General features: G+C 42.5%; 1 protein-coding gene across 1 annotated transcript in view; it reads right to left on the bottom strand.

Annotated features, from left to right (window-relative positions):
* Positions 1-25,430, bottom strand: part of plxna4 (plexin A4) — a 136,394-nt gene that overhangs the window by 39,831 nt on the left and 71,133 nt on the right. Inside the window, exons 3-4 of the mRNA XM_044020942.1 lie at positions 13,559-13,687; positions 2,847-2,947 (exon numbers count right to left, since the gene is read on the bottom strand). Of these exons, the coding sequence (XP_043876877.1) occupies positions 2,847-2,947; positions 13,559-13,687 (230 nt within the window). The remainder of the gene's footprint in view (positions 1-2,846; positions 2,948-13,558; positions 13,688-25,430) is intronic.

Raw genomic sequence — 25,430 nt, 5'->3', positions numbered from 1 at the left:
CCATAAGTCATTTTGAGTCAACATATAATAGGCAAATAACGACTCATTAAAATAAACGAGTGTATACGCAACACTTAATTAGACTGCATCATCTATTTTATGCAGGAAACTCACTTTTTTTTTTTCCAGGTGCCACATTTTCAAATTTAAGTCAGGATTGATGGAAATACAAAATGTTATTCTTCTGAGATAATATGCAGAGGTGAGAGGACACGGAAGGACAAATCAAAAGATTTTCCTTGAATATGAAATAGCTCAGCTGGCGCTGGATATGTTGAATTTGTTATGGCAGAAGTGCATGACGAGGCGGACTCTGGGTCAAGTGTGTGTTTGCGTGCGTGTGTGTTCTTGTTTCTGAGCGTCAAACCTTCATAAACAAGGGCAGATTTAATGCACTGTTCATTCACGGCCACACTATCTAATAAGAAGGCACACTTTATCCTTCAATACATTTAAATTACATACAGCACCATGCATACCTCACTATAGGGGTTTGGACCAGAGATTATAAATATGATGAACAGTCTGGCAAAAAGGCAGTTATATATATATATATATATAAGTATATATATATATATATATATATATAAGTATTTTGACTTGTGAAAACTTGTATAATTACTGTTTTTTTTTGCACTTTTTGATGAAAATGGACACATCAACAGCTGAATGTACACAAAAGTTGGTCCCCTAGAAATTATTCTTTATTATATTCTGTTTGTGTCTTAGTTTTGTTTACTTTACAACAAGATGGTCACTCTGTATCTCTGTGCACGTGACAAATGAAAAAATTTGGACATGACTTAATTCAACTTTCATCAGACTGGACAGTTTGTTTAGGGACAATGTCACGTTAAGAGACATGTTGACATGGGGTGATGACAGATTACAAAAGGGGCAAAAAGCCCTGTGGCTGCCTTGTGGGTTAGGTAACACTCAGGGGGAGTTCAGTTACACCAAGACCCTGTTAAGGATTCACAAGCTAGGATGGGGATAAACCTGTGGTCCATCAGTCACACTGGGTTGTGCATCTTGAGTGTGTCTGTGTGGCAGAAGGGCAAAGGAGAGGGAAAACTGAGGAGTGGTGTGAGGTGTGAGCACATGCACACCACCTCTATGTCCTTCACACACACACACACAAACACACACACACACACACACACACACACCTGTAATCTCCCTTTCTGCCCTTCTGACAGTCAAACACCTTGAGCTGACACCTAATGCAACTACAGCAGCATTTTGTTTAGTTTCTCTCTCTGGACTCGCTCATTTTAGTGACTTGACACTTATTCTCCAGCAAGAGAGGTGTGTGTGTGTGTGTGTGTGTGTGTGTGTGTGTGTGTGTGTGTGTGTGTGTGCGTGTGTGTGTGTGTGTCTGCCCTTGTGTGTGTTTGAGTAAAGAGACTAGAGAGCTGAGGTGAGCCGATTCTATCAGGCTAAGTGTGACAGGCCAATCTGTGACCACCCATTTGCTCTGACTGGGAGGATGTCCAGGGCAGTAATGGGTTTCTGCACACAACCATGCACACGCACACACGTACAGTACACACACACACACACACACAGTTGCAGATGATTCAAATTTAAATTCCAAGCAGGTGGCACATTCCAAACTAATTCATAACAATAATAGCAACAATAATAATTATTATTATTGTTGCTATTATTATTAGCTTGTGCTTGTGTGTGTGAGAGAGACTTAAACTAAAGCCCCCGGTTTGTGACCCATACCTAATTAGAGTATGTTTTGTTCTCTTTATACTTTCCATACCCTGGAGACATTGTGGACATTCATTTAACCACTGTTTTTTACCCCCTCACAAGGAAACTTTGTAAATCTCAGTTTCATACCTCTCTATCTAGTCTGATGACTATTTATTTCCTACGTCTGTATGTCCAACTCTCCCCTCCCTACACCACTTTCCTTCCTTTATTGGTTTCAGTCTGTATGTTCCTCACAAACTCAGGCTGCTGCTTCTCTGCACTCACCATGTCCACCGTGGGACGAAGGTGCTAAATGTACTCAGCCTGAGTCTCACGCACACCCATGCGCACACACACACACACACACACACACACATTCTCTTGCTCTACCCAAGGGCTACCATCAACACACAAAACGGATTTTCAATTTACGGTGGAGTGGGAAATCTCCCTGCCCCCGGCCAGCACTATCTCAACTCCAAATCTTGAGGGACAAAAGTTTGACAGCAGTTGCAAAAGTGTGCAGAAAATGTGTGCACAAGCATGTGCATCCGTGTGTGTACAAAAAGGAGAGGAAACAGACAAACAGACATGAAAGTGTCGAGAAAAACAAGGTGCACAAGACTGAGAGAGCGTTCAACATATTTAATGAGACACTGTAATCTATGAGGATCTCATTCACTAGTTTCATTCAATAACACAAGCTATCACTCTTGTCATTGTCGAGGGATGAAGTTTGGAGGGGTGCCCATTAGAGCACTGGCAGTGCCCGCCAGTCTCACCAGGCTTTGGTTACAGGGCTGGTAAACAATGCCAGTGGTTATAGGTTGGGTAATGGATAAAAAGGGGACGCTGGCAGTAGGCCGAGCCCCAGGAAAGCAATCTGAGACTTGGCCTGAGGTGGTTAGAGCGGCCCCTGAATGCTCAAATGCTGCAAGGAATGGAGAGCTGGGCATAGGCCCAGGCGTCATAGAGATAGGGGAGACGAACAACCCAGACACAGCCACCCCTGAAACTGTCTAGTTACACTGCACAATGTCGGAGGCTTAGTGAATCAGTTGGGAGACCAGGGAGAAAATTTATTTTTGGACGTATTGTACAACTGTTTGTAACTGTTTGTATTTGTGTGTAGCACTTACATGTTGTGAAGGACACACCAGCCACAGTGGGGATCTCCTGATCCAAGGCATTCACTGCACGTTGAGTATTGACCACAGGCTTCCACCGGCACTCTGGATAGCTGCAAAGAGAGAAATACACAAAAAATCATGAACATTATGGGGAAAATAAATAAATAAATAAATCCATGTGTGTATTAGTGCACATCATTCAGATGTGCATGTGTTAGTGAGAGGGGGGGAAAAAAGGGAGGCCTAAAAAGCTATTTTGGGAAAACAGGTGCCAGCTCAAAACACCACCCTTGTATTTTCGTGCACAGAACCAATAACTCTGGTACAAACATGATGTCACAACTCCACCTCTCTCTCTCTAGCGCTTGCATTCGCTCTCTTCATTGTCGTCATCATCACGTCGTCTATTTACTTTATGCCAACTTTCATTTTGCTTCCTTCGTCCCCCTTGGTTTGGTTCATTACGTCTCCGTTTGTGTGATGTTTAAAAAAAGGTTTGTACAAGGTTTATGCTCATGCTCCACTATTTCTATTTCTATTTCTGTTTCTGTAGCAGTGTTACAGTGCCACATACAGGCCTGGCATGAGCACTAATGAAGAAATTGTGAAAACTTTAAAACCAAAAGAGAAGAAGACTGTATAGTTAAAGAAAACCAAAGCCTTGATCAGCATTGTGTGAACTGTTTTGACAATGATTTGAATGTAAAAGAAATTCTCTCATATGGAAAAGTTACACACTCACTACAGCTTAAAAATGGTAGTTATAGTATTCTAAGTATTTATATAGATTTTTATTAAATTATTAAATTAAATGTTTCTGTCTTTCTGAACTGGCTCCATATGGGACACAGGGTCACCTGGAACAGCAGTCCATCCATTATGATATATAGCCCTGCCAGTTCAGACTGGCATTGATTGGCATTGATTGGCATTGATTGGCATGGGCATTGAGTGACCGAGCACATGGAACAAAGCTGGTGTAGATTACAACCTTCTACTCCTCTTGTCACCATGGTAACAGCACGGGGCAATAATAGGTTCCGCTGGCACTTGTGATTAATGTGCCGTCATTGGTGGATGACCGCTGTCACTCAGGCTGCTCACAGAGGAAACCCAGGAGAGAGAGACAACATCGTCCGTGTGGGACCAATACTGGGTTATGATGAGGGTAAAGCTGTGTGTGTGTGTGTGTGTGTGTGTGTGTGTGTGTGTGTGTGTGTGAGCACATGTGTTTGTGGAATTTTAGTCCAGAAATCTGCGGAAAATAAGGTTAAGCCACTGAATTCTTTGCATGCTCGTCTCTTACGATGACTGAGTGATTACTGACTAAATTCCATGTTTGAGGGAATTAAAATGGACTGTAATTAAACCATCCAGTGAAGGGCATGACTGAATGTAATGAGAGATCAGCAATGCCTGTGCGCAGTGGTATCTCTAAAGCACAGCCTGGCACTGATGGCAGTTCTCTCTGTTGGACACACAGAGTATCACACAGCATATCTTTGCCTGACGGCCTTTTTCTCTAATACAACGCAGCGAGTCATTGTTACGATTTTGCGCGCACATTTCTGTGGGAGTCATATTCTCGACATGCGTGCACAGTGGCACACGGGATCCACAGAGCTGCACCCATACACGCCAGTCGCTGACACGAGGGTGACACTCTATGAACACATGAGTACGTCGTTCTCTCTTGCTCTCTCGACATTTACGTCTCTTTTGTGAATCTCTTTGAGCTCTATAAATAGACAAACACACACACAGACACACACACAGACTCACACAGCTGAAGGAATTCAGAGGAATCTATCTCCTTGCCAAAGTCAAGAGGACAAGTGCATCATTGTATGTGTGTGTGTGTGTGTGTGTATGTGTGTGTCTATCCCCTCGCATGTTTTGCCCTCCCTATTGTGTTCAAGTGTATTCTGCATTAGGTAGATAAAGGGAATGAGTTTGAGATTGAATCAAAGAGATAGTGGTGAAATTGTGAGCACATGATCAAACTCAACAACAATCCTCGTTTCATCTGACATGATAGACCACCCCCCCCGCTCCTCCCCCTCCTTTCCTGTCACTCACCATCCAATAACACGTGACTCACTGAATGGAAAAGGCCATGATGCTTGTTTAGGGGAGGGATTTCAGTTTGGTAAAACCTTATCACGGGACTCTATGAAACCACAACCCTCCTGTGTGTGCATGTGTTTGTGTCTGTGTAATCCATGGAACCATCATTGAGTGGTTTTGTGATCCGCCACAGAACAGAAGTGAAGCAAAACTTTGCCACCATATCTAAACTCTTTAAAATTTAACACACCTGTGACAGATGTTGAAACACACACACACACACACACACACAGTATACAAACACACACTGATTTTGGAGAATGCACGGCGGCCCCGTGATGCCTATCGAAGCCTCAGATGCCTGCATTTGGGGAAATGGTTTTCTCAGCAGATAAAACACACTCACACAAAGACAAACACACACTTCATTCAGAGCACCCGGCAAAAAGCGATGGATGCCAATGTGCGTCCTCTGTTCCAGAGCGTGCATTCTGATATCATTCGTTCTCCCTCTGTCTGTCTGTCTGTCCTGTCACTCAAACGCTCTGAGGTGTATAAGATCATACATTCGTCATCTTCAGAGCTCCCATTCTCTTTCTCTATCTTGCTCTAACCCCCATCTTTCTCTCACACTTTTGTCCACTCTTATCAAAAAAAAAAATTGAGGGATTTGGTGGCTAAACGACCCAATGCACCCCTTGTCTCGCTCATCTTGATATCACATTCATTTCATGCTATCTTCATGGTGGGCTTTGCCAGAGAGGCAACCATTACACCTCACTGTCTCTTCACTATAGCCGTGTGCTATCATATCAGCAGGGATAAATACAAAGGATGGTGTATAGCATTTCAAATTCCCTCCTGTTTCAGGTGAGCAAATGACAGCCATTAAACCCTGCACTCTCCCTCACTTCACAACAGGCAGAGATAGATGGAAGCTCCGGAATATAATCACGCTATTTAAAAAAGGGAAAAAAAGGCAGAGATCGCAGTCGTACTTGACGCCTTAATGTGTGCGGAGAAAGATGAAGACGTACTTGTTCATTTACTGTGACGGCTAAATGACATTAAACATATAGGATACATGTACAACGCGTGTGATTGTACCTATAGGAGACACCCATGCCTTCTCTCTGTAAGTGTATTCAATATTTCCTCTTTAAGCTCTTAATTGTAACAATAAGATATAATTAATGAAGCTTGACTTCTTTCCTTTTTTCCCTCCATCTCTCCTCCTCCTCCTCCTTACATAAAGCCAGAGGCCTCCAACTCAACCAGCTGTGGAAAAAGTGATCATTTATTAAATCTGCAGAGACTTCCATTATCAACTAATTCTGCTGCTCCTATTTCTATATCTATATCTAATTCCTCTCTTTATCCTAGTCTGCGCCTGCCCCTCCACTAGTAATTAAACGGGGATTCAACCTGCAGCCAAACTTCACCCCTCCAAATGAATAGTAAGAGAGGGAGGAAGGGAGAGAGAGAGGGAGAGAGAGAGAAATGAAAGTGATAGTCCAATCCTGCTTTGCAGCCCGTGGAGCACACTGAACTTCTCTTATCTTTTCCCTTTTCCCCCCCGGGCTACCTTAGTCTTTTTCTCCTTCCCTGGTGTGAGTTTGTTCATTACTTCAGCGCAGTGCTTGCAATGTATCATTACCACTGGTGGAGACGCATACATTAAAAAAGGAATTATATTTATATGAAATGTAGTGTTTCCTTTAAAAACACAATAAAAATTGTGACATACGGCTGCTTAGTTTTGAGTCTCTTCTTATCCCTTACCACATAAACTATGGCCCGTCTCTCATCGGCCTCACGGCCACAGTATATTTATTTAAACCTTCCTTTACTGGAGTCTATATCTGTCTTGTCCGCCTGTGCCACACCTCTCTCCCCCCTCCTCTCCGGGTGAGATTGACGCGCGAGTCGGACGAGACAGCGGCGCGCCGAGGCCCCGCTGTCTCGTCACAGCCGACGCACCACTCAATCCAACATCCAATAAGCGGCGGTGTTTTATCAACGGATACAAGAGCAATATTGCTTTCATTTGACATTCTCCGAGGTGAAATGAGAACGCCATCCCAGCCTGGCATAGTGATATTTGTCCTGCCGCCGTTTCCTGTTAGACAAAACAATAAAACACATTTCCACGCCGCTCATAATGACGTAAAAAGATCTCCAAAGTTCTCTGCCCCGTTACTTCATTGTAGAGCTGTGCAAAGCTCATTGATTTGCTCAGCCTCTCCTTACCCCGCTGTCTCACACTGATAACGGACCCGTCTGTCATTGTCAGACCGGCCCTTCAGGAGAAATCCCGACTCGTCAGTGGACTGTCAAATAAAATCCATGAAGTTTTCACTATCTTTGGGAGGCTGCCAGAACTCATATATACACACTGGGCCTCTCTGTGTACCTGTCATTCAGTGTGTGCATGAGGGCATGCTGCGTGCATGCACCGGGACTGTCCTCACTGACCAATCACAATAATCCACTGTCAACAACAGCCGGACCCCAGCTATTGCCAAAGATAGATCCTAATTCTTTGGGAAACAGTTGACTTGGACACGATCAGTCATTTTTCTTTTATCTACATTTAACTTTGTTTCTATTTTGAAAGCTGCATAGTTTACAGATTAGGATTTTGCATTTGTTAGTTTGTAAGTGCAACTGTAAAAGTACAGCTGCCGTCTGTATGGATTATTAACGTCAAGGAGGCTTTTCTGGTTAAATATTAATAATCTTTGGTTTTGCTAGACTTACCAAAGGAACTGTGGGAACGTGAAGCGTGCTGAGCTCAGCAACAATTAATTAACACAGCAGGATTTGTGCTAAAATCATGTTAATAATGTTACTACCTGATCCAACAACCAGGCCAAACCATGCTAAGGACATGTTAAACATCAGAGTAATGTGTGACAAATAAACCTGCTTTAAACAAGACCACACGCATTCATGTTTTCACTCATGCTCACAGATTTACTACTTCACTCATCTCAATCATAACCCTGGGGTATTAGTATGAGTTCACACAGCATTGGAACGCTCTGTGATGGGGAAGACATAACAATCCAAGATAAACAATAACCAAGTCAGAGTCAAGTCAAACTTCAAAAAGGGGCCAAGAACTCGCTCTGACCTCGTCTGCCCTGCTTTGTTGACGTTTTGTCAGAATTATAGTCAGGCAGCCTTGGATGCGTTCACTCGCCTCATATAGACCACACAAGCCTGCAGCTAAAGTGGAAACGGAACATAATCTGCACATGTGAACACCTTCGCGAGGCGTCCACACACTGCAGGGGTGAGGCGAGGGGTGAGGCCACACTGTAAGGGATGTGTGGTGAAAAGTTTCCCACTGATAGAAATGAAAGGATGCCGGCATTAGACATCTTTGATGAGATGCAAAAACGCGATACTTTCACAAATTGGCTTGTCGGTTTCCCCTTGGGCGGTTTGAAAACAGAAAAAAAAAAGAAAAGCATTTGACTTTTAACCATCTCACCCGACTACAGTACACATTTTCAATAATTTACACTTACAGATCTTTGCTTCACTGAATATGAATAATTTATCCTATCGAATATGGCACTCACAGCACTTTCTAGCAACAATTTATATGCGAGATATAAAAGCCACACTATATGTGTAAAATTACTATAGCAAGAAAGCCGTGCAGGACCATGATAACATCTAACCACTGAGTGAATATTGCTGGCAGGGAAAGTTAATATGTCGCCTCGGTTGCTAGAGGGTAATTGCATGACTGCGGATCATTTGAGGATGGATTGAATGACAAAGACACGACAAAAAACACAACATAACTGCTTTTAAATGCCCTGGAAGTCTCAGCACAGCACAGCACAGCCGCCGAGTATTACTCTCTGCTATTAAAATCAAATTCAGTCAGATGACTTTCTCATGAAGTTGTTTTTGTCTCACTTGACGTACAGAGTCAGTAATGCGTAGTTATTGTGGAGAAGGCCACACAAGGCATTAAAAGGATGGTAATGAAGATTGGGAAGATGAACTTTAAAGAAAGAAATAACAAACACGTCATGTGACCTCTAAGCTGTCACCCCTGCCAATTCAAGTTTGATGTTTCAGTTAAGTTCCTTTTAACGCAGAAACGCACATGTAACAAGTGAAATAACCACGGATTGGTGCGATGTGCGATGGCATGTGTTAGCCAATATGCGCAAGAAACAGGGTAATGATCACATATAGTTTAAACTAGTAAAAAAACTATCTGCTGCCTTATAAAGTGCAGTATTTTGATGGGAGAATAGGTGAAGAGAATTTCATCACCCAGAGCTTTGCAGAGAAAAGGCTTCTTATATTGTGCTCTGCTAAAGTCAAGGTCTGTTTTAACCTCACACTTTCTCTGCTTTAGAATGACAACATTTGTATTATATTTTCAGTGACACCGCCTCATTCATACCAACCAGATGTTCACATTGCGTTTGAAAGATGAAGCAGTGCTTAACAGAATAAAACGACAGCAGTAAACTACGGTGGTATTTCATATTAATAGTAGACTTGACCTCTCCCTGTCACTCAAACTGCAGCCAACATCTATAATCACGGCCTCTTCTGTAATCTGACTGTCCTTTTTATACTGGAACATCTATTTAACACACTAATAAGATGACTTTTGTGTGTGTGTGTGTAGCGTGAGAGAGAGACATATAAAGGCGGAGATGGGGGAAGTGTGCATAAATGTGGGTGGGGGTGCAATTATAATACAGCAATCACTGGATTAATGAGAGAGTAGGGATGACGGTTTCTGCCGTTAGTGAGGAATGGTGCTGAAAATGAAGAAAGGGAGAACCGGGGGGGAGAAGGAGTGTGGTAATAAATGACAATGGATAGTGAGAAACGGTCAGCGAGGAAAATAAAGAATGTGGGAGAGGAGAGGAGATGGGAGCAAAAGGAGCAAGAGACACAAAAGGGCCAGAATCCTCATTTTCACTTTATAAAAATCCATTTGGAAATGAATACGGTGTGTGCAAGAGCAAAAATCTATACTCCTAACCAAAAAAAAAAAACGAAAAAGACGGTACAATCACAAGGTAGTGGGGAGAGGAAGAAAAAATATGAAATGATAATAAATATGTCAGCGGATAATACGATGACAAATCCTTATTTTTATTTTTTTATTACAGTAAAAACAGTGTTTGTGCAGCATCCCTCTCGAGTAAGTGTATAATGTGACACAGACAAGCAGAGAACAGTGTGATGAAGCTGGATCTACACCACTCTCTCAATGTGTCTCACCAGTTTGTCCCATTCATTCTCCATTGTCTTAGTGTTAGCACATATGCAAACTAATAATTAATAGTATTTTGTGGAATATTACAACACTGTGTTGTCCCTATTAACTCACCATGTTTATATTATTTTACTTCATAATGAAAAGTGAGGGTAAAAACTACTAAAAAAACCTTTGTACACTAATTAAAAAGCATTGAATCTAATCATTATGGTTTCCCAAGTGATTATATTTACTTTCTTTGTAATTAATTTTGGAACAAAGAGTGGTTGCAGTGAGAAGAAGGGGCGCACTTGTTAAATCTAACAAAAATGGATGATATTACGGAGCTTTTACCGAAGCTTTTCCAAGACGTCCTCACAATAAACCAGTGGGATCAGAGATACGACCAATGCAGGATAAGCAATTAGTGGTCTCCACGTCTCTGTAGTCTCATTTGCAGTGTCTGACTCCGGGCTGCATTCCTTTGTGTGTAGTACGAGTTGTATGAAACCATATGAATATACTGTAAATATGAAGAATATATAAAAAGAAAACACTCCTAGGCCTGGCTCAGACACCTTTAACTTGTGTTTAGTTGATACCAACACAGACACAAGGTCTAAAAAACAGGTAGAAAATACACTGAGGACTGAGGATGCACCGCATTCTTTCAGCGGTGTGATCTAATGACCCGGGATGAATTTTAATGCCGGGTATGAACACGGCCTCAGAATGACCTGGGGAAGACCTTCACTCCATCCAGACAGGATCTGAAGGTGGTTTTTCTCTTGGTTCACCCAAGACCTGCAGGTGAGAGCTTCAAGGCTAACAACAGCAGGGGAGGAGTGGTATCGACCAACCCTCCTCTCAGCCACCTGTTGTGGGCCCCCCTCCTCTTCTCTCTCTCTCTCTATCATGAGTTTCCTGTTTCTGTATTTTCCCCTTGTTCCATCCATCACACTCTCACACTCTCTCTCTCTCTCTCTCTCTCTCTCTCTCTCTCTCTGATTGTCTGGGTCCCAGGCCCCAGGAACAGCAGGTGGCCTTCTGCTATCGACTAGCTCGGGCTGCTTTAATAGCATTTGCCACTGCTGGGAATTGGCGTACGTGTGTATGTGCAAGATGTTATTCTAAACCACTGCACTGATCCATCAAGCGGCACTGCGCCAACTTCCAAACCAGTGCTTGTAAGACTGACCACGGTATGACCTTTGAATTTGGCTGCCCTTCACAAATGCAAGACAACTTTCTAAGTGTCCATCTTCCTTTGTATTGTTTGTGAACTGCTTTATCCAATGCTTTCTCATCCTCCACCCACACTACAAAATACGAATAATTACATTTTATTATTCGTATTTTTATTATTATCTATCTGTGGTTTTTCAGCTGTCTGTAACAGTTGAGTAAGAAATAAATTAAAATCACTCAGACATATTCACACTTGGAATGATGACATCATGTTGTGTAATTAGCAGAAACAAGTACAAAAAAAAAATAATGATGATACGTCTGTGTACATGTGTTCATTAAGTGCTGTCTATATTTGTGTGAATGGTAATTCCCAGATGTTTGTCTCCTAAATAGGTAGCGGAGGTCAAATTTCTAAGTAGGCTAATAGACTAGTTACTACCAAGGACACACACACACACACACAAACACACTAACGGACATTAAAAAACATGTTTTTTAGTGAATTATTTGGCATGCAGATCAAAACATACTAAATTTATAATGCGATGTTGGGGGCGGAAAAAGCAAAAACATTAAAGAATCTAATATAGCGGGAAACTGGAAATAAACAGTCCTTTTATCTATTTATTCGTTTGCTTTTGTGTTTTCTCTTTTTTGTTCAGGCCGATTATAAACACTGCAATAAAACGGTCAACACATTTGAATAAGAGCAGCTATTTGACCCCATGACATAATGACGTCCTTGTTATGTCCCTTTCCTCCCAGCGAGACCCACAGGAAGCTGCGTTTGAAAAAGGCCCCTTCAACTCAATGTCTGTGTGATATTTAAAGAGTTATCAGGATAATCTGGGCACTTTAAAATGTGTACGCACGCGCACAAACAAACTACACTGCACATACTCTGGTGAATACTGACACTTTGATGGTGCCAGAGAGGTCCATAATCCCTTGCAAGCTGCAGACAATATAAAGGGCTAAATAGGCTATCGCTGCCAACAAAACAGCACTGGCCTTCTGTGATTATGGGTGGCAGGAGATAAAAAAAAGAGGGTTAGAGACCGAATGATATGCATATTATCTGCTCTTCTGCGAGGCTATTTCCAACATTCGCAGTATTAATGGGAGATGAACGGAGCGAACTAACTTGAAAGAGAGAGGGATGCACCATGGGCTCCGATTTGCCAGCCCTGACTGATTACTAAACGAACTCTGTTGGAATCACTCAAATTGCATTCTTTGGGAGAACAATGCAAAAGGGACAACCATCATCATCAAATTATATCATAATGACATTCACAAATATGTTTTATACACTGTTCAAATTTCAAATTTAACATGCAAAATCTGTTGTTCGTGTACAACTGCAGTGTTTTTCTAAATAAACCTTTTGTTGTTGTCAAAACAGTATTTTAACATGGCAGTCAATTGTAAATAACTGCCAGATATTGGAAGTTATTCTGGAAAAGTGGGCGTGTTAAAGGTTTAAATGTGCAGAGTGAAAATGATGGCGTTGCTGTTGTTGTTGATGTTATTATTTGGTTAAGTGTAACATTACTTGTATGCTGCGTCAGTCAAGCAATACTATCAGCAGCTCAGCACACGTCAGACATTTGAATTACAAGTTTGCTCTCGGCATAAAACAAATCACTTCCTGCGTGCACCGCGGGGATTTCGCTGAGCACCACGAGATCTCTCTTTGTTTGTTTGTTTGTTTGTTTGTTTGTTATGAAGTGAATAACACACAGAGTCATCGGACTGTGTGCGTACATTTTTTTTCCATGTGTGTGTTGTGGTCTTTCCATGGAGCTATTTTAGCGAGGTTCCGCCTCTGATAGAGATGTTCACAGTGTCTCTGTGTCAGTGTCCATTACACAGAGTGCTGCTATTTCGCGCCACATTCCATGTCATCAAAGGCACTAAGAGAGAGACAGTGTGCTATGTGTGAACGTGTCTGTGTGCACACACACACACACAAGTGGACTAAGACCACTCTCCTCTCTCCCTATAATTCGGCACATTTATTCACTCCAGCTCGGCCCAGTCTCTTTCTATAAAAAAGACACAGTCCATCTAATCCTCTCGTGCAGCCGGGCTGTCATGAAATCCTCAACACTTTACCAAAGGTTATTGTACAGACTGACATAAGAAAAAATGATAAATGTTATTGGCAATGATAGCGAGTTGTGATGGAGTTGTGCATTTGTGCGTGTCTGACCTGGGTCTCTGACATGACATAGAGGTAATGATGGTCCGAGGAGAAAGCCATGTCTCTGAGGATGGGTCCACTGTCCACCGCCTGCACCGTCTCATACTGCAGAGCACGAGAGGAGCCATCGACCCGGATCTGGAAAAACATCAACAGACAACAAGGATTAAGAATTAGGACGATATTTTAAATTTTTTTAATTATTATTTTAACTTAATTCGTTCAACGCAAGGTCACTGAAATGCAAAACAATTGCTCAAGGGCAAGGACAGTTTCCCAAGTCAAGCAACACCAACACTTTCTGTCTTCACTATTTCCCATTAAAATGTTTGGATTTCATTCATTCACAGGTGCAAGTAAAATTAATGGCGTGCACTTGAAAGGGCTGAAAATACAACATCTACAACAAAATAAGAAAGCGTAAGAAGGACTTAGCAACGGAACAAGTGTGCAATTAGGAGCCGAGGTATCATTAAAAAGGCACTTTTAAAACTTATTGTTCAGCCAAATTGCCCATCCACCACTCGCTGCCTTCAGATTTTTCCGTACCTCATGGCTTTGAGTGCTGTATGTGAGAAGCTCATCTTTCTCCATCACAGTTTCAGCCATTCAAAGGCGATAATGCTAATTAGGCATCTGTGGCAAGACGTGTGGTCTATAGGCCATAGGTGTGTTTACTCAGCAGAAAGTGGATGGAATTGGCCCCAGCACACTTGGTGGTACGATAGAAATGTTCTGGCTGGTGCCTGAACATCTGCTCACATTGTCTCTCTCTGTCTCTCACACACACACACATATATGATTTGTAATTTCCCAGTTACACTCAGGTCTAACACAGATCTACAGGAGCAACTCTCAGCACCCTGTAGATAACAGACTTGCACATTACTGTACATTCACTCACACACACACAGAGAGAGAAAGAGGCCTGTGTGGGCTTGTGAACTGGTATAAAGCCAGTCTTGTTAAAGTTGTGATGACTCTTGGTAGCTCTTTGTGCTCTTCAGCACTTCGGGGTTAAGGCACAAATGGGAGATAATTGGACAGGAAGCAGATGGTCGAGCAGACAGGTGAGTCACTTCATGATTAATTATAATACACCGATGACAATATACGCTCTGTGCTCTCTCTGTCAGCATATCATTAAAAAATACCTATCTACCGGCCCACCCTCGAAGTACATTCTCTTTAAGGTCAAGAAGTCTTCATTTTTCTTTGTGTTCCATAGAGCGTTGATTAGGTGTTGCTGCTGCCAGTGAAGACAGAACCTGTCTTTGACGAGTTGGAGGAAAACGTATATGTTCTTTCCATTGTTCCTTGTATCAGTTGTTGTCGTAGCAAGATACAAGCAGTCGAATCAACTTAAATAAAAATAGTTTTTGTATTCATCACAGTTTGCAAAGTTGCGTTCTGTTGCGTAGCCGAAACCAAAAGAATCAACTTCCCCACTATGTGCCAACTTATCTTTGTCTTTGCTCAGACAATCAACTATTGTATGATACAAAAAAGAAACCCAAGTACACAGAGTGCAGTTTAAGTACACTGCCCAACTCCTTCTGCCTCTACTGATATACCGTTTCACAACATGCCATTTTCTTGAAGCAGGCACCATCTTTCACCTTTGTTTTACCTTACTCTCCCTTTCCCTTTGTTTCTCACTCATTCTTCCTTACTCATAGCTTTGCCTCCTGCTCGGCTTGTGTAGTGATCTTGATCTCAAAGAACATTGGGTTCTGTGTATCAAAGCCCCGCACACTTTCACTGGGAACTATTGTATGCACTAGGGGCAGCTGCAAAGAAAGGAACAGAAGGCACATAGGAGAGAGAGAGAGTAAGAGGAGAGGGAGGTGGGAAGAAAGAAACTTCAACTCGCGCCAGGGCCAGATTCGGCAGGTGGGGTTATCTAATCGGCCCGATCGTGTGAGTTAATTTGAGGCACTGTGCATGTGTGCACAGCACATAGCGTGTCTGTGCACATGCACGTATGTAAAGATGTGTATCAGCTTACACCCGCTGCAGATGAGAGAAGTGTGGAGTCAATTGCTGAGCAGAGTTAAAGGGCAGACAGTCAATGGCAGTAGCTGAATATAGAGTTTTATTGTGTTGGGACGGATCCACGGTCACCAGGGAGCAGAGGGGCTTCAAGGGGAAGCTCCTGTATATTATCCTCCCGATCTGACCACCAACAAAACAAATGGGCCACCAGGGAACACGCGGCATGTCCGCGAGCGTTCAACGCTTGCTGGTGCAGTCACACTGGGACAGGAGAGGAACACACGAGGGAGAGAGACTGATTTCAATCAAAGGCCAGAGAGAGTTGTAAAATAATTGGCACATACAAAGCACTGAATGGTAATTTTATCCAATGTTTTTGTTGTGATAACAGTTCAGGGTCACCGAAGCATATTAGAAGAAGAATATCTGATTGATTTTCAAGTGCACACCATCTCATCCTGAACATGAGCAATAATCTTAATTCCCCTTAAAGACAAAGTTAATTATTCTGATTTGGCATGAAATGAATAATCCTAGTTCCACTGCAGCATGTGTTCACTGTTGGCAACCGTCTTTATTATTAAGTAATTTTTCCATCAGCTGAAAATCATTAAGACAGCTACAGCTGTGCTAGCCAATATTATCTGATTCCTTTTCAACGATAATAAAGTGGATTAGCTGCTCTATACTAAATGGATTACAATGCTAATCTCTGCTATCACATTAGCACCACACAATTTGACTGCCAGACACACTTCACTCTGCCAGCGAGAAGTGGAAAGGTGAAAGATGCATTAGGCCTACACATACATGAATACACTGATGTGTAGGCCTAGGCACAGGCGCTCCACACTCACACACACATGCACAGACTGGGTGGATTGACTCATATGGTAATGAGGGATACTGAGAGACAGTGGGGAGACTTGCTACTCTTGACTCACACCTCCTCAGCTCTATAAAATGTGTGCTGTAGGTATTTCTTTATGGTTTCTCTGTGTGCATTTATGGACTAGAGTATCCACAAAACATCACACAGATATCCCAGTCTACCATGAAGCAGTCACCCTTCACAAACTGCGTCCACCTAGTGGCCAGTAGGGATAACTGCACCATTACTGTCACTGAATATAGACAGTGCCGTCTGCAGTTAAAACAGTGTGCATGCACCTCCAAGTGGCTTTTCTTTGTGAATGTTTTACAGTGAGTAAAACATTTATGGAACAATTCCAAACCCACCCATCAGAGGCTAACCATACTTGCCATTAAAATATGACATAATCAGGTGCAATGTTGATATAGCATAAATAATGACAACCGTGGATGCATTTGCAAGACAGCTGCAGTATAGCAGTGCAGAGGGGGGGAAAAAAGAGACAACATAGGCAGATGGCGTTTTATTCTTTATATCTGTCAATGAAAAATAATGTGCTCAAAGTGATTGTCTGTGTCTCCTGCTCTCCATGGGACTAACAGCTAGCAGGTGTGATGCAGACAGAGAAACCATTCTGGTGTGAAAACAACAGGACCGCCGTCTCTCAGTTTCCTCTCATTGGCAGCGTTCACTGCAAACGTGAAGGGAAATCACTTCCATTTCAAAAATGAAATAAAAGGGAGCGATTTGCCTCCATAGCCTTATAATATGCCCTTTTACAGATATAAAGTAATACAAGACCTATGTTTAAACTGTTTGTCTCGTGTTGCACGAAGATCAATAGGATGTATGCTGGAAAGGTACAGAAATGTATCAGGTGACAAACAATCCAGACAAATGATTCTATCAAGCTATTATTATGTCAAAACATGGATTGGTTGTTTTGTCGGCGGTTAATTCCAAAAGACATCTTGCATCGCGTTGGTCAATAATGTTGTTGCCCCTCTGGAGCCTTCTTTTCAGTGGAAATTGTCCTTTGAAATTGAATATGTCTGGTTACACATCTGAGCGCTTCTATTGATTTTGGATAATCTCAGTCAACTGCTGTGCCATTATGCAAAAACTACTTTACATTAGGCACGAGATTGATCGTCCACATTTTAGGAGGAGTCTAGCCTAACCCCAGGAGACCCAGAATACTGCTGCAGTAGTGTCAGTGCAAATTATGGCAAGGGCCGACTGCAGAGTATCCACAGCCGGTCTGTTATGATGGTCAAGACATGGTATAAAACGAGTGATTTTATACCGAGGTGTGAGATGAGTGGCTCTGAGTGAGGACTGTGTCAAAGACTCCAATGATTCCTGTCTAAATTGTAGGGTGGCATTATGAAGGCTGGTCACACTGAGCTACAGTCTGTTCCGGCATGGCACACGTACAGCAACGCCCTGGTGAGGAACGCGCGCCATGACCAACATGCTGCTGGTGGAAGCCAGAATAAGCTGCTGACTAAAGTATCACATATGCTCAGACATGGGTCATGCAACCACAGTGGGGTGAGAATGTCACCCAAAGTCATGCAGCATGCTGGCTTTGTAAAGAAAATCACCATCATTTTGGTGTGAGGAAATGCCGCCATTCTTCAGAAATGTGCACAAAGTCAGTGCCAGCATTTTTACAGTCATTAGGGTCATTAATCTTTAGCTGCTGGATATCCACACGCCTGAGAGTCATGCACGGGAATATTATAGGCCTGGTTCCCAAATGTCACAAAAGACAATACTTATGAGGATAATAATTTGACTTTTACAGTATTATTATTAGTAGCATTGACTCCAATTAATTTAATTTGACCTACCATACTTACCACAGCAGTGCATGAAATTAACTCCATAAAAGGGATGAATAATAATATTTTAAGTGGGTGTTAATAATATTTAATGATTTAAAATAAAGGGAGGATTTTCCAGGGTGGAAAAACTTGTCGCCATTACTGTTCCCTACTGGACTTCATTATGGTAGCAGCATAATATGCACAGACGCCCTCCTGGGCTCTCCTCTTAAAAACCCCTTGGTCTCCGAGCCTCTTCACTGTATCTCTAAGAATCATTTTCTTTAACACCAACAGTGCCACCACACGCCAAATGCCCCCTGTAACTCAACCTGCCACACGTCAGGTCAGGTTTCAACCCTCTTTGTCAAACCACAGTAGAGTGTTAGATGTTCACCAGGCAAAGCAGTACACAGAATAAGAGTCCACAAAGAATGACAACCAGACAGAGACGGAGCGAGAGGACAGTCACTGTGACAAGAGACGGCGGGGGAAAAAGAACCAGCGTATCATCGGCACATAATGGCAGTGTGTCTCTTCACGCGTTCTATTCATACGAACAGCAATACAATAGCGGCTGTCTGATTGCACAAATCTGTCCAGCTCACTGAAACATATGGGCGACAGAGAGGTGGTGGGGAAAAAAGGGAAAGAAAAAAAAAACCAGATAGGAGGTGGACTGGATCCATCTCTGAGTGTCAATCAATGATGGAACGAACCGTCGACTTCCACAATCAGCATTCTCAACATACAGCCTCAGGCAGGATGGACTGGTGCAGGACTATAGTGGGGGAGTGTGGATGATTTGACACTAATCTAAGCCCATTAACAAGCATGTGGCACATTCATGTGAAACGTTGTGCCAGTTTCTGTGGCATTGCTTTGGCAAAGACTCCACTTTAATTCTCCATTCATTGGCATCTGTGTTACTAGGGACAATCAAAGGGTTAGGTTACCTTCAATTTAAGAGGAAGGTGAGACACAAGGGACAAGGGAAAAGTACTTGAGATGAAACGTGCGAGGGACAAAGATGACAAACGCCGTCGTACGTTTACGTCGATGATGTCTTTTAACAAGTGTTTTAAGTTTCATGACAAGCTGTAGTGGAGACATCGCACAGATACAACAAAGACTATGATTTACTGAGTCCAACCTTCATTCCTTCCTCCATTTATTACCTTCGTTATTGAGGAGAATGAGTGGGCAAAAAACCCCACAGAGTGGAACTGTATTAATTCTGCACGTTGCTTTACTATCCACTGTTTTATGTTTGTGATTATGCATACTTGCGACACAGCAGGATTTTAATTAATGCTCTCCATGCCTGCGCTGTGAAGGGTGGAGGTGATTTGTGGGTGCATATCAGGGAAATGGGCCAGTGCTGTTTCCCCTCAACTCTGCCCATTCCCCCGACCCATCGCCCCCCTTGTAACTTGAGTATGTTTGAAATCCAGCCCCCTTAAAGAACATGACATGTCACCACGTTAGCAGACGTGACATGTTTTTTTTTGACAGAAGCCACTGTCAGCTGTTAGTAGTAGTAATACACTCATTTGTTTCCTTAGATTTGGTTAATCTGGGAAAATGTCTTTTAACCCTTCATTTGAATTGTGCCCATAGATAATCCCCAGTTGAACACAAAAAACAGAGAGGTAGGGTTAGATTTAGGGTCAAAAATGTGCAGAAATTTGAGTGCATCATAGAGCAGCATCAACACAAAGTTAGGAAAGAGAGCGACGGGAGTTAACTAAAAAACAAAATAGAAACTTTCATGAGTGTATCTGCACTTAGTTCTGCATTAGTGACACTCCAATCTCTGCCACCACACTTGGGGGATTTGACACCGCAGCAGTCAGTGCCGCAGGGGAACCCCTGGCTCGGTGACTGACCGCTGTGGCATTAAAGGTGTGGTATCGGTGAGCCTGCAGGTCCGTGGAACCTGCTAATCTAACCTTCTCCCCCTGCTGAGAAGATAGGCAGAAAAAGCAAGTAGAGAGTCAAAAAAAGAGGGATAAGAATGTTATTGTGAGGGATGTTGATGTTGGACGTGAAAGGGGACAAGTGTCTGGAGGCTTCCCAACCCATTTCTGCACCCGATCTCCTCTCCTCCCTCTATCTCCCCCATGGCTTCCAAGGGTGAGTGACAGGTCTCCCTGCTATCATTGCCTATACTGCTGAGATGCCTTTGAGCACCATGACCAGGCAGGGGGCTCACAGCTCAGCCTTCATTACTCATTTCCCTCTTCTGCTGTTGCTCTTTTCCGCCACTCTCTCTCTCAAACACACACTGACGACCTCCTTCTTGCCCCATCTCAATTTGTACATCATGAGGTAGTTTCAAAAGACCTGGAGGACCGTGGTCTGTTCAATCTTGACATTGGTGAGCTCTTCTCACAGATTCCCGTGTACTTTTGCCTCCATTCCATTTATTCCAAAAAAAAAACCAAACATTATCTCTCTTAGTTGCAGATAGCGCTGTATGTTTGTTGCTGCAGTAACAAGCATTTTTTTTTCTCGCCAATGACAGCAGGGGTGGTACTGTTTTCACTTTGTGAGGCTGCATGCATGTCATCATGGTCAAATGGCATCCTGAGGAAAAAGCTTGCTGCAGTAGGAACTACAACAGAGCCGATTTTACACCGTACGCGTCTACACGATGTTGTCCCTGCGATAACATTTCCACTGCAAAGGATGCAGTCACATGACTTCAGGTATTAATTAAGCCGACGGTGAAGTTCAAAGATGGATGTGGTCTGTCTCGTGAGCACGGAGCACTCATTGTTTTTAGGTTATTGTAAATAATCCTGTCATCTACACGGGCAAGAAGGGAAACGCTCCTACATCGAGCGAGTGAGATAACGTACACAAATGTATTCAGTGTACCCAGTGGGAACCAAGGATTGTCTTACTCCTTCTGGGCAATAGTCACTTTCTTATTTCTTATTCATCAACCACTCCATCTCCATCTCTCAAGCTCTTTCCTCTCAGTTGCCTCTTCCTTGCCTCATCGTCTCACTTCATTTCTTTATCATTTGATTTTTCCAGTTTTTGCCATTTTCCTTTGCAATATGCATTATATACATATATATATATATATATACACACATATGCATGGACATATCTCTCTTTCTATAAAAACACACACACACACACATATATATATATGTTTTTATTCTTTCCTTTTCTCATTCAGCTTCTCTTTCTCCGTCTTGTTAGAATTGCAGCAGGGTGTTGGAGGTGACGGTTAGCGATATCCTGACAGACCTCATTTAGTGCAGACAAATAACTGGCCTGGATGAGGAGGGAAAAATAAACCCCATACGCTCATTTCTCTTTCAGTCATTCCCTCTACCGTTACCGTTACTTCTTTATTCTGCAGTGATAATAGCGGCTGCTCCCACTAATGCTACTGCAGCTCCTGGCTAAGGTAAGGAGATGAGGACCCCACAGAGGCAATAGTATAATTTGACCACCCATCACTACCTTTGTCTCTATTAGTGGTGCAACCCAGTGGCAGTTCTACAAAGTTGTGTGTTCCCCATTATATTTTTTTTGTGACCAAAGGCCAGAGCTAAAAGGCTTTGGGAGCCATTAATGAAGTCATCATGCTCCCTGCACCACTCTTTCCTGCCCTTTGGTGAGTAGTGAAAGCACCAAATCGGACTATTGGTTGGAATTGGGATTCTGCCTTTTAGCAGTGAACAAACTCAGAACAATCCCATTCACTTAGAGAAGTGAAGCTGGCAGACTGTTCAATAGTAATAATACAAACCCAGCGAGTGTATAGTCTCACTGAGAGTAATCCTTAGTGGGCTGTGTGTGTGTGTGACGACTGCAGCACACAGGACTTACGGCAAAGCAAGTGTTAGCCCGTCTTAATGTTGGCGAAACAAAGACGAGAAGCAGGAGGGTTGAGGAGCATCTTTCCTCCAGTACGTTAAATACAGTTTGCTCCAAAATAAATCTACGGTCCCCTCGTCTAAAGCATTCTAATAGCACATTTGACATCTTTCTACCATATCGTCATTGTAAATGTCAATATAAGCACAATACCTCTTTTGAAAGTAATTGCACTCTGCTCTTTATTTTCCCTTTTCTTCATCCTGTTTTGAAAATGCCTCGCATTTATACCTGGACACAAACCAGATTCTGATACTTGCATCGTCTTCCAATTCATGACCACCAATTTAAGTGTCTTTATTTATTCCAACACTGCGCTCTTTCCTCCCACGACTGGCACGTAGCCTTCAGGTAGTCAGAGGAAGCCCAGAGAGCATGTATGTGCATGAGGCTTGTTTGGAAAGTGAGTTAGTTGCAGAAAAAGCAAAGAAAAAGAAAAAATGTATTAGCTAAAGAATGAAGATTTAATTGCACGTCAGTCGACTACCTTACTGGTCGCTTATGAATGTATCCAACCTCTGAAGATAATGAGCAGAGGATGAGTACAGAATCTGTCTTTTCAGCAAAAGAGACTGAATTACTGACCTATGATAACCTCAGGTAACGATCCATAATATAATACAGCTACATGTTAGATCAAGCTTACACGGAGCAGGTACCGCATCTGGGCTCTTTAGATAATTGTCTGGTGACGGACTTTGATCAACACTCCCCGGGTCACTTCACACAACACCACCCCCGTGACCTTTGTCCCTCTCTACGTAAGGTTACGGGGTAAACGCAACAGGCGTCTCTTTATAGGAGACATCCTGTGCTTCTACACATGTCAATCAGCAGCCTGTCCACGTCTCTATCTGATAATGACCTACTGACATGCTCAGATCAACGTCAGTCAAGGTGAGGCCATGACTTTGAAAACTGTTTACTTCCTTTGTAGCAGACTTTGTTTCAGTGGCTATCAATCTCGTCCTCTTCCTGCTTATCAGCCAGCCGTCCTCTCACTGGTCAATACTCATTTTCAACTTGTTTATCGGGTCAAACAGCGCTTCATTGACTCCAAGAGTGTTTTTTGGTTTCCTGCAGGGAGATAAGTCCTAATATATAAACACGCTAACAAAGCTAGACTGATGCATATGCATGCGATAAGTAATTCTTTCCACAAATGTGGTAAAAGTGTAGAAAAGAGCAACACATGAGGGAAGAAACTAGTGTGTGTGTGTGTGTGTGTATCCAGGTGTGTGAATAATAGATGTGGAGCTGAAAGCCAGACGCTGTCTTGTGAGCAGACATCACCCTGGATCCTGTTACCACACACTGCCATCAGAATATCTCTCAAGGCACAAGCACTCACACCTAGAGCTCAAGCATTAATAAACATCTGCACTCAGTCCAACAACAAAAAAATTAATAATGCTCAGTGTGTTGAAAACAATAGCTCGGAACACGCAACACATCCGGTTTAATAAATGACATTCTGCAGAACTTTCTAGACAGCGTCAGTTTTTTAAATGGTAACCGCAGCTACGCTCGGCAGCAACAGTAAAACCTAAAACAAGACAATAGATTACTGGCTGAAGATCACACATATTCATGAATTCATGAATCACCAATTGCCCTACCTTTTTGCAGATTTATGTGTGTGTGTGTGTGTGTGTGCAGGTGTGAATAATGGTGTGTACGGGAGGCATTCATTGCCTACCCTTCAGTTTTATGGTGTGGTGATTTATGAGGTTCCTACCAACATTTCTAATTAAATAGGGAAACACCTCAGAACCAATTCCTCAGAGATAAGCAGGTGTGTTTTTTTTTTTTTATGTGTTCCCTCCCTGCATTGTCTGTGCAAGTGTGTTTTTGTAGGTAGTATGTGCACATGTGTCTGTATAGTCCCTGGTTTCCAGCCCTAAGGGCACTCGCTTTTTTCCTTTCTCATCTCTACTCTTTCCCTTTATTCCCTTATTAAACAGACCCCCCCCCCCTTAATACCTGTTTTCCCACTGAAGTGAAAAATTGTGTTGCTGACATAGTAGGGGACAGAGAGAGGGAGACAAAGAGAGAGTCACAGAGTGAGAAAGAAACAGGGGGGAGGACAGGGAGAGCGAACACTGCATTAAACCCTTGAGGCATGTGTTGATTCACCAACTGCTATAATAAAGGAAATCATTGAGGGAAAGAAGGTGAGACTGAGAAAGTGCAAAACGACTAAAGGTCAGTGTCCACTGAAAATGGTTTGGACGCATTACACAGACCTTGTGTGTAAAGGGACAAATAGGAAACTGGTTTAATTTAAAGGGGTGAATTTCTGCTGCCTGCAGGAGCCATTTTTATATTGTTTTCTGTGACACATTAAACCTATAGCGGCTTTCAGATGCAGCTGGTCTCGTTCAAAAAGTATCAATACCTACTATGCTATATACGTATTACTAGGCAGCAAACACAAGAGATGGAAGAAGAGAAATACTTTAACTATGTACAGTATTTACTGCATTCCAAACAAAGAGGCCAGTTCCATTAAGTCACATCAAAAATCCACCAGAGGCAAACACATTAATCACAGCACGGCACAATTATGTCTGGCACGCTGAAATTGTATCATTAAGGTACAGCTTGAGCTTAACTTTAATATAGCAGCGAGGTTTTCCTGGCCTGTCAGAAGTGGGGGGGAAAAAGAAAAAGAAATCACAATGATGCATTAGCCTGACTGACACTTATTACTGGTTTTTAAATCGCTTTGAGTTTGAAATATATGCGAAATAATTGACTCCTTTCATGTCAGAGAAAGAAGAAAAGGACACGATGGGGTCATGAAATCAATAACTACTACTACTGTACTACTACTACTACTACTACTACTACTATCTTGCATCAAAGACGACATAACACAGATTACGCTCGCTCTACAGGAGGGTTTTCTAAATGCAGCGCTTATTTATCAAGGGAACACATTAGTTTTTCATGTCCGTGCATAACACGGGAGCACAGACGCAGTGTTTTGTGCATGGTTACGGAGGCTTCGCCGTACGAGTCGGATAAATTCAAGCATGTTTAAATGAAAACAATACCTTCAGACTTTCTCCCACCACGTTTAAAGTTCATGGAGAACTTGAATTTGCTGATACAGAAGTCAGTATGACACATCTGACAGCCACACTTGTCTTAAATGTCTCTTTCCTCAACCGAATCCGTGTCCCTTGCACCACCTCGTCTCCTCCTCCCGTCCATCCCTCACCTCAGCCTTATTATCCACATGATCTCCCCTTTCTACCTGTCCCTCCGTTAAAAATGT

Source organism: Solea senegalensis, linkage group LG3 (assembly GCF_019176455.1).
Source record: "Solea senegalensis isolate Sse05_10M linkage group LG3, IFAPA_SoseM_1, whole genome shotgun sequence".
NCBI lineage: Eukaryota > Metazoa > Chordata > Actinopteri > Pleuronectiformes > Soleidae > Solea > Solea senegalensis.
Note: the sequence above shows the minus strand (reverse complement) of the source record. Positions and strands in the feature narration are given on the sequence as shown.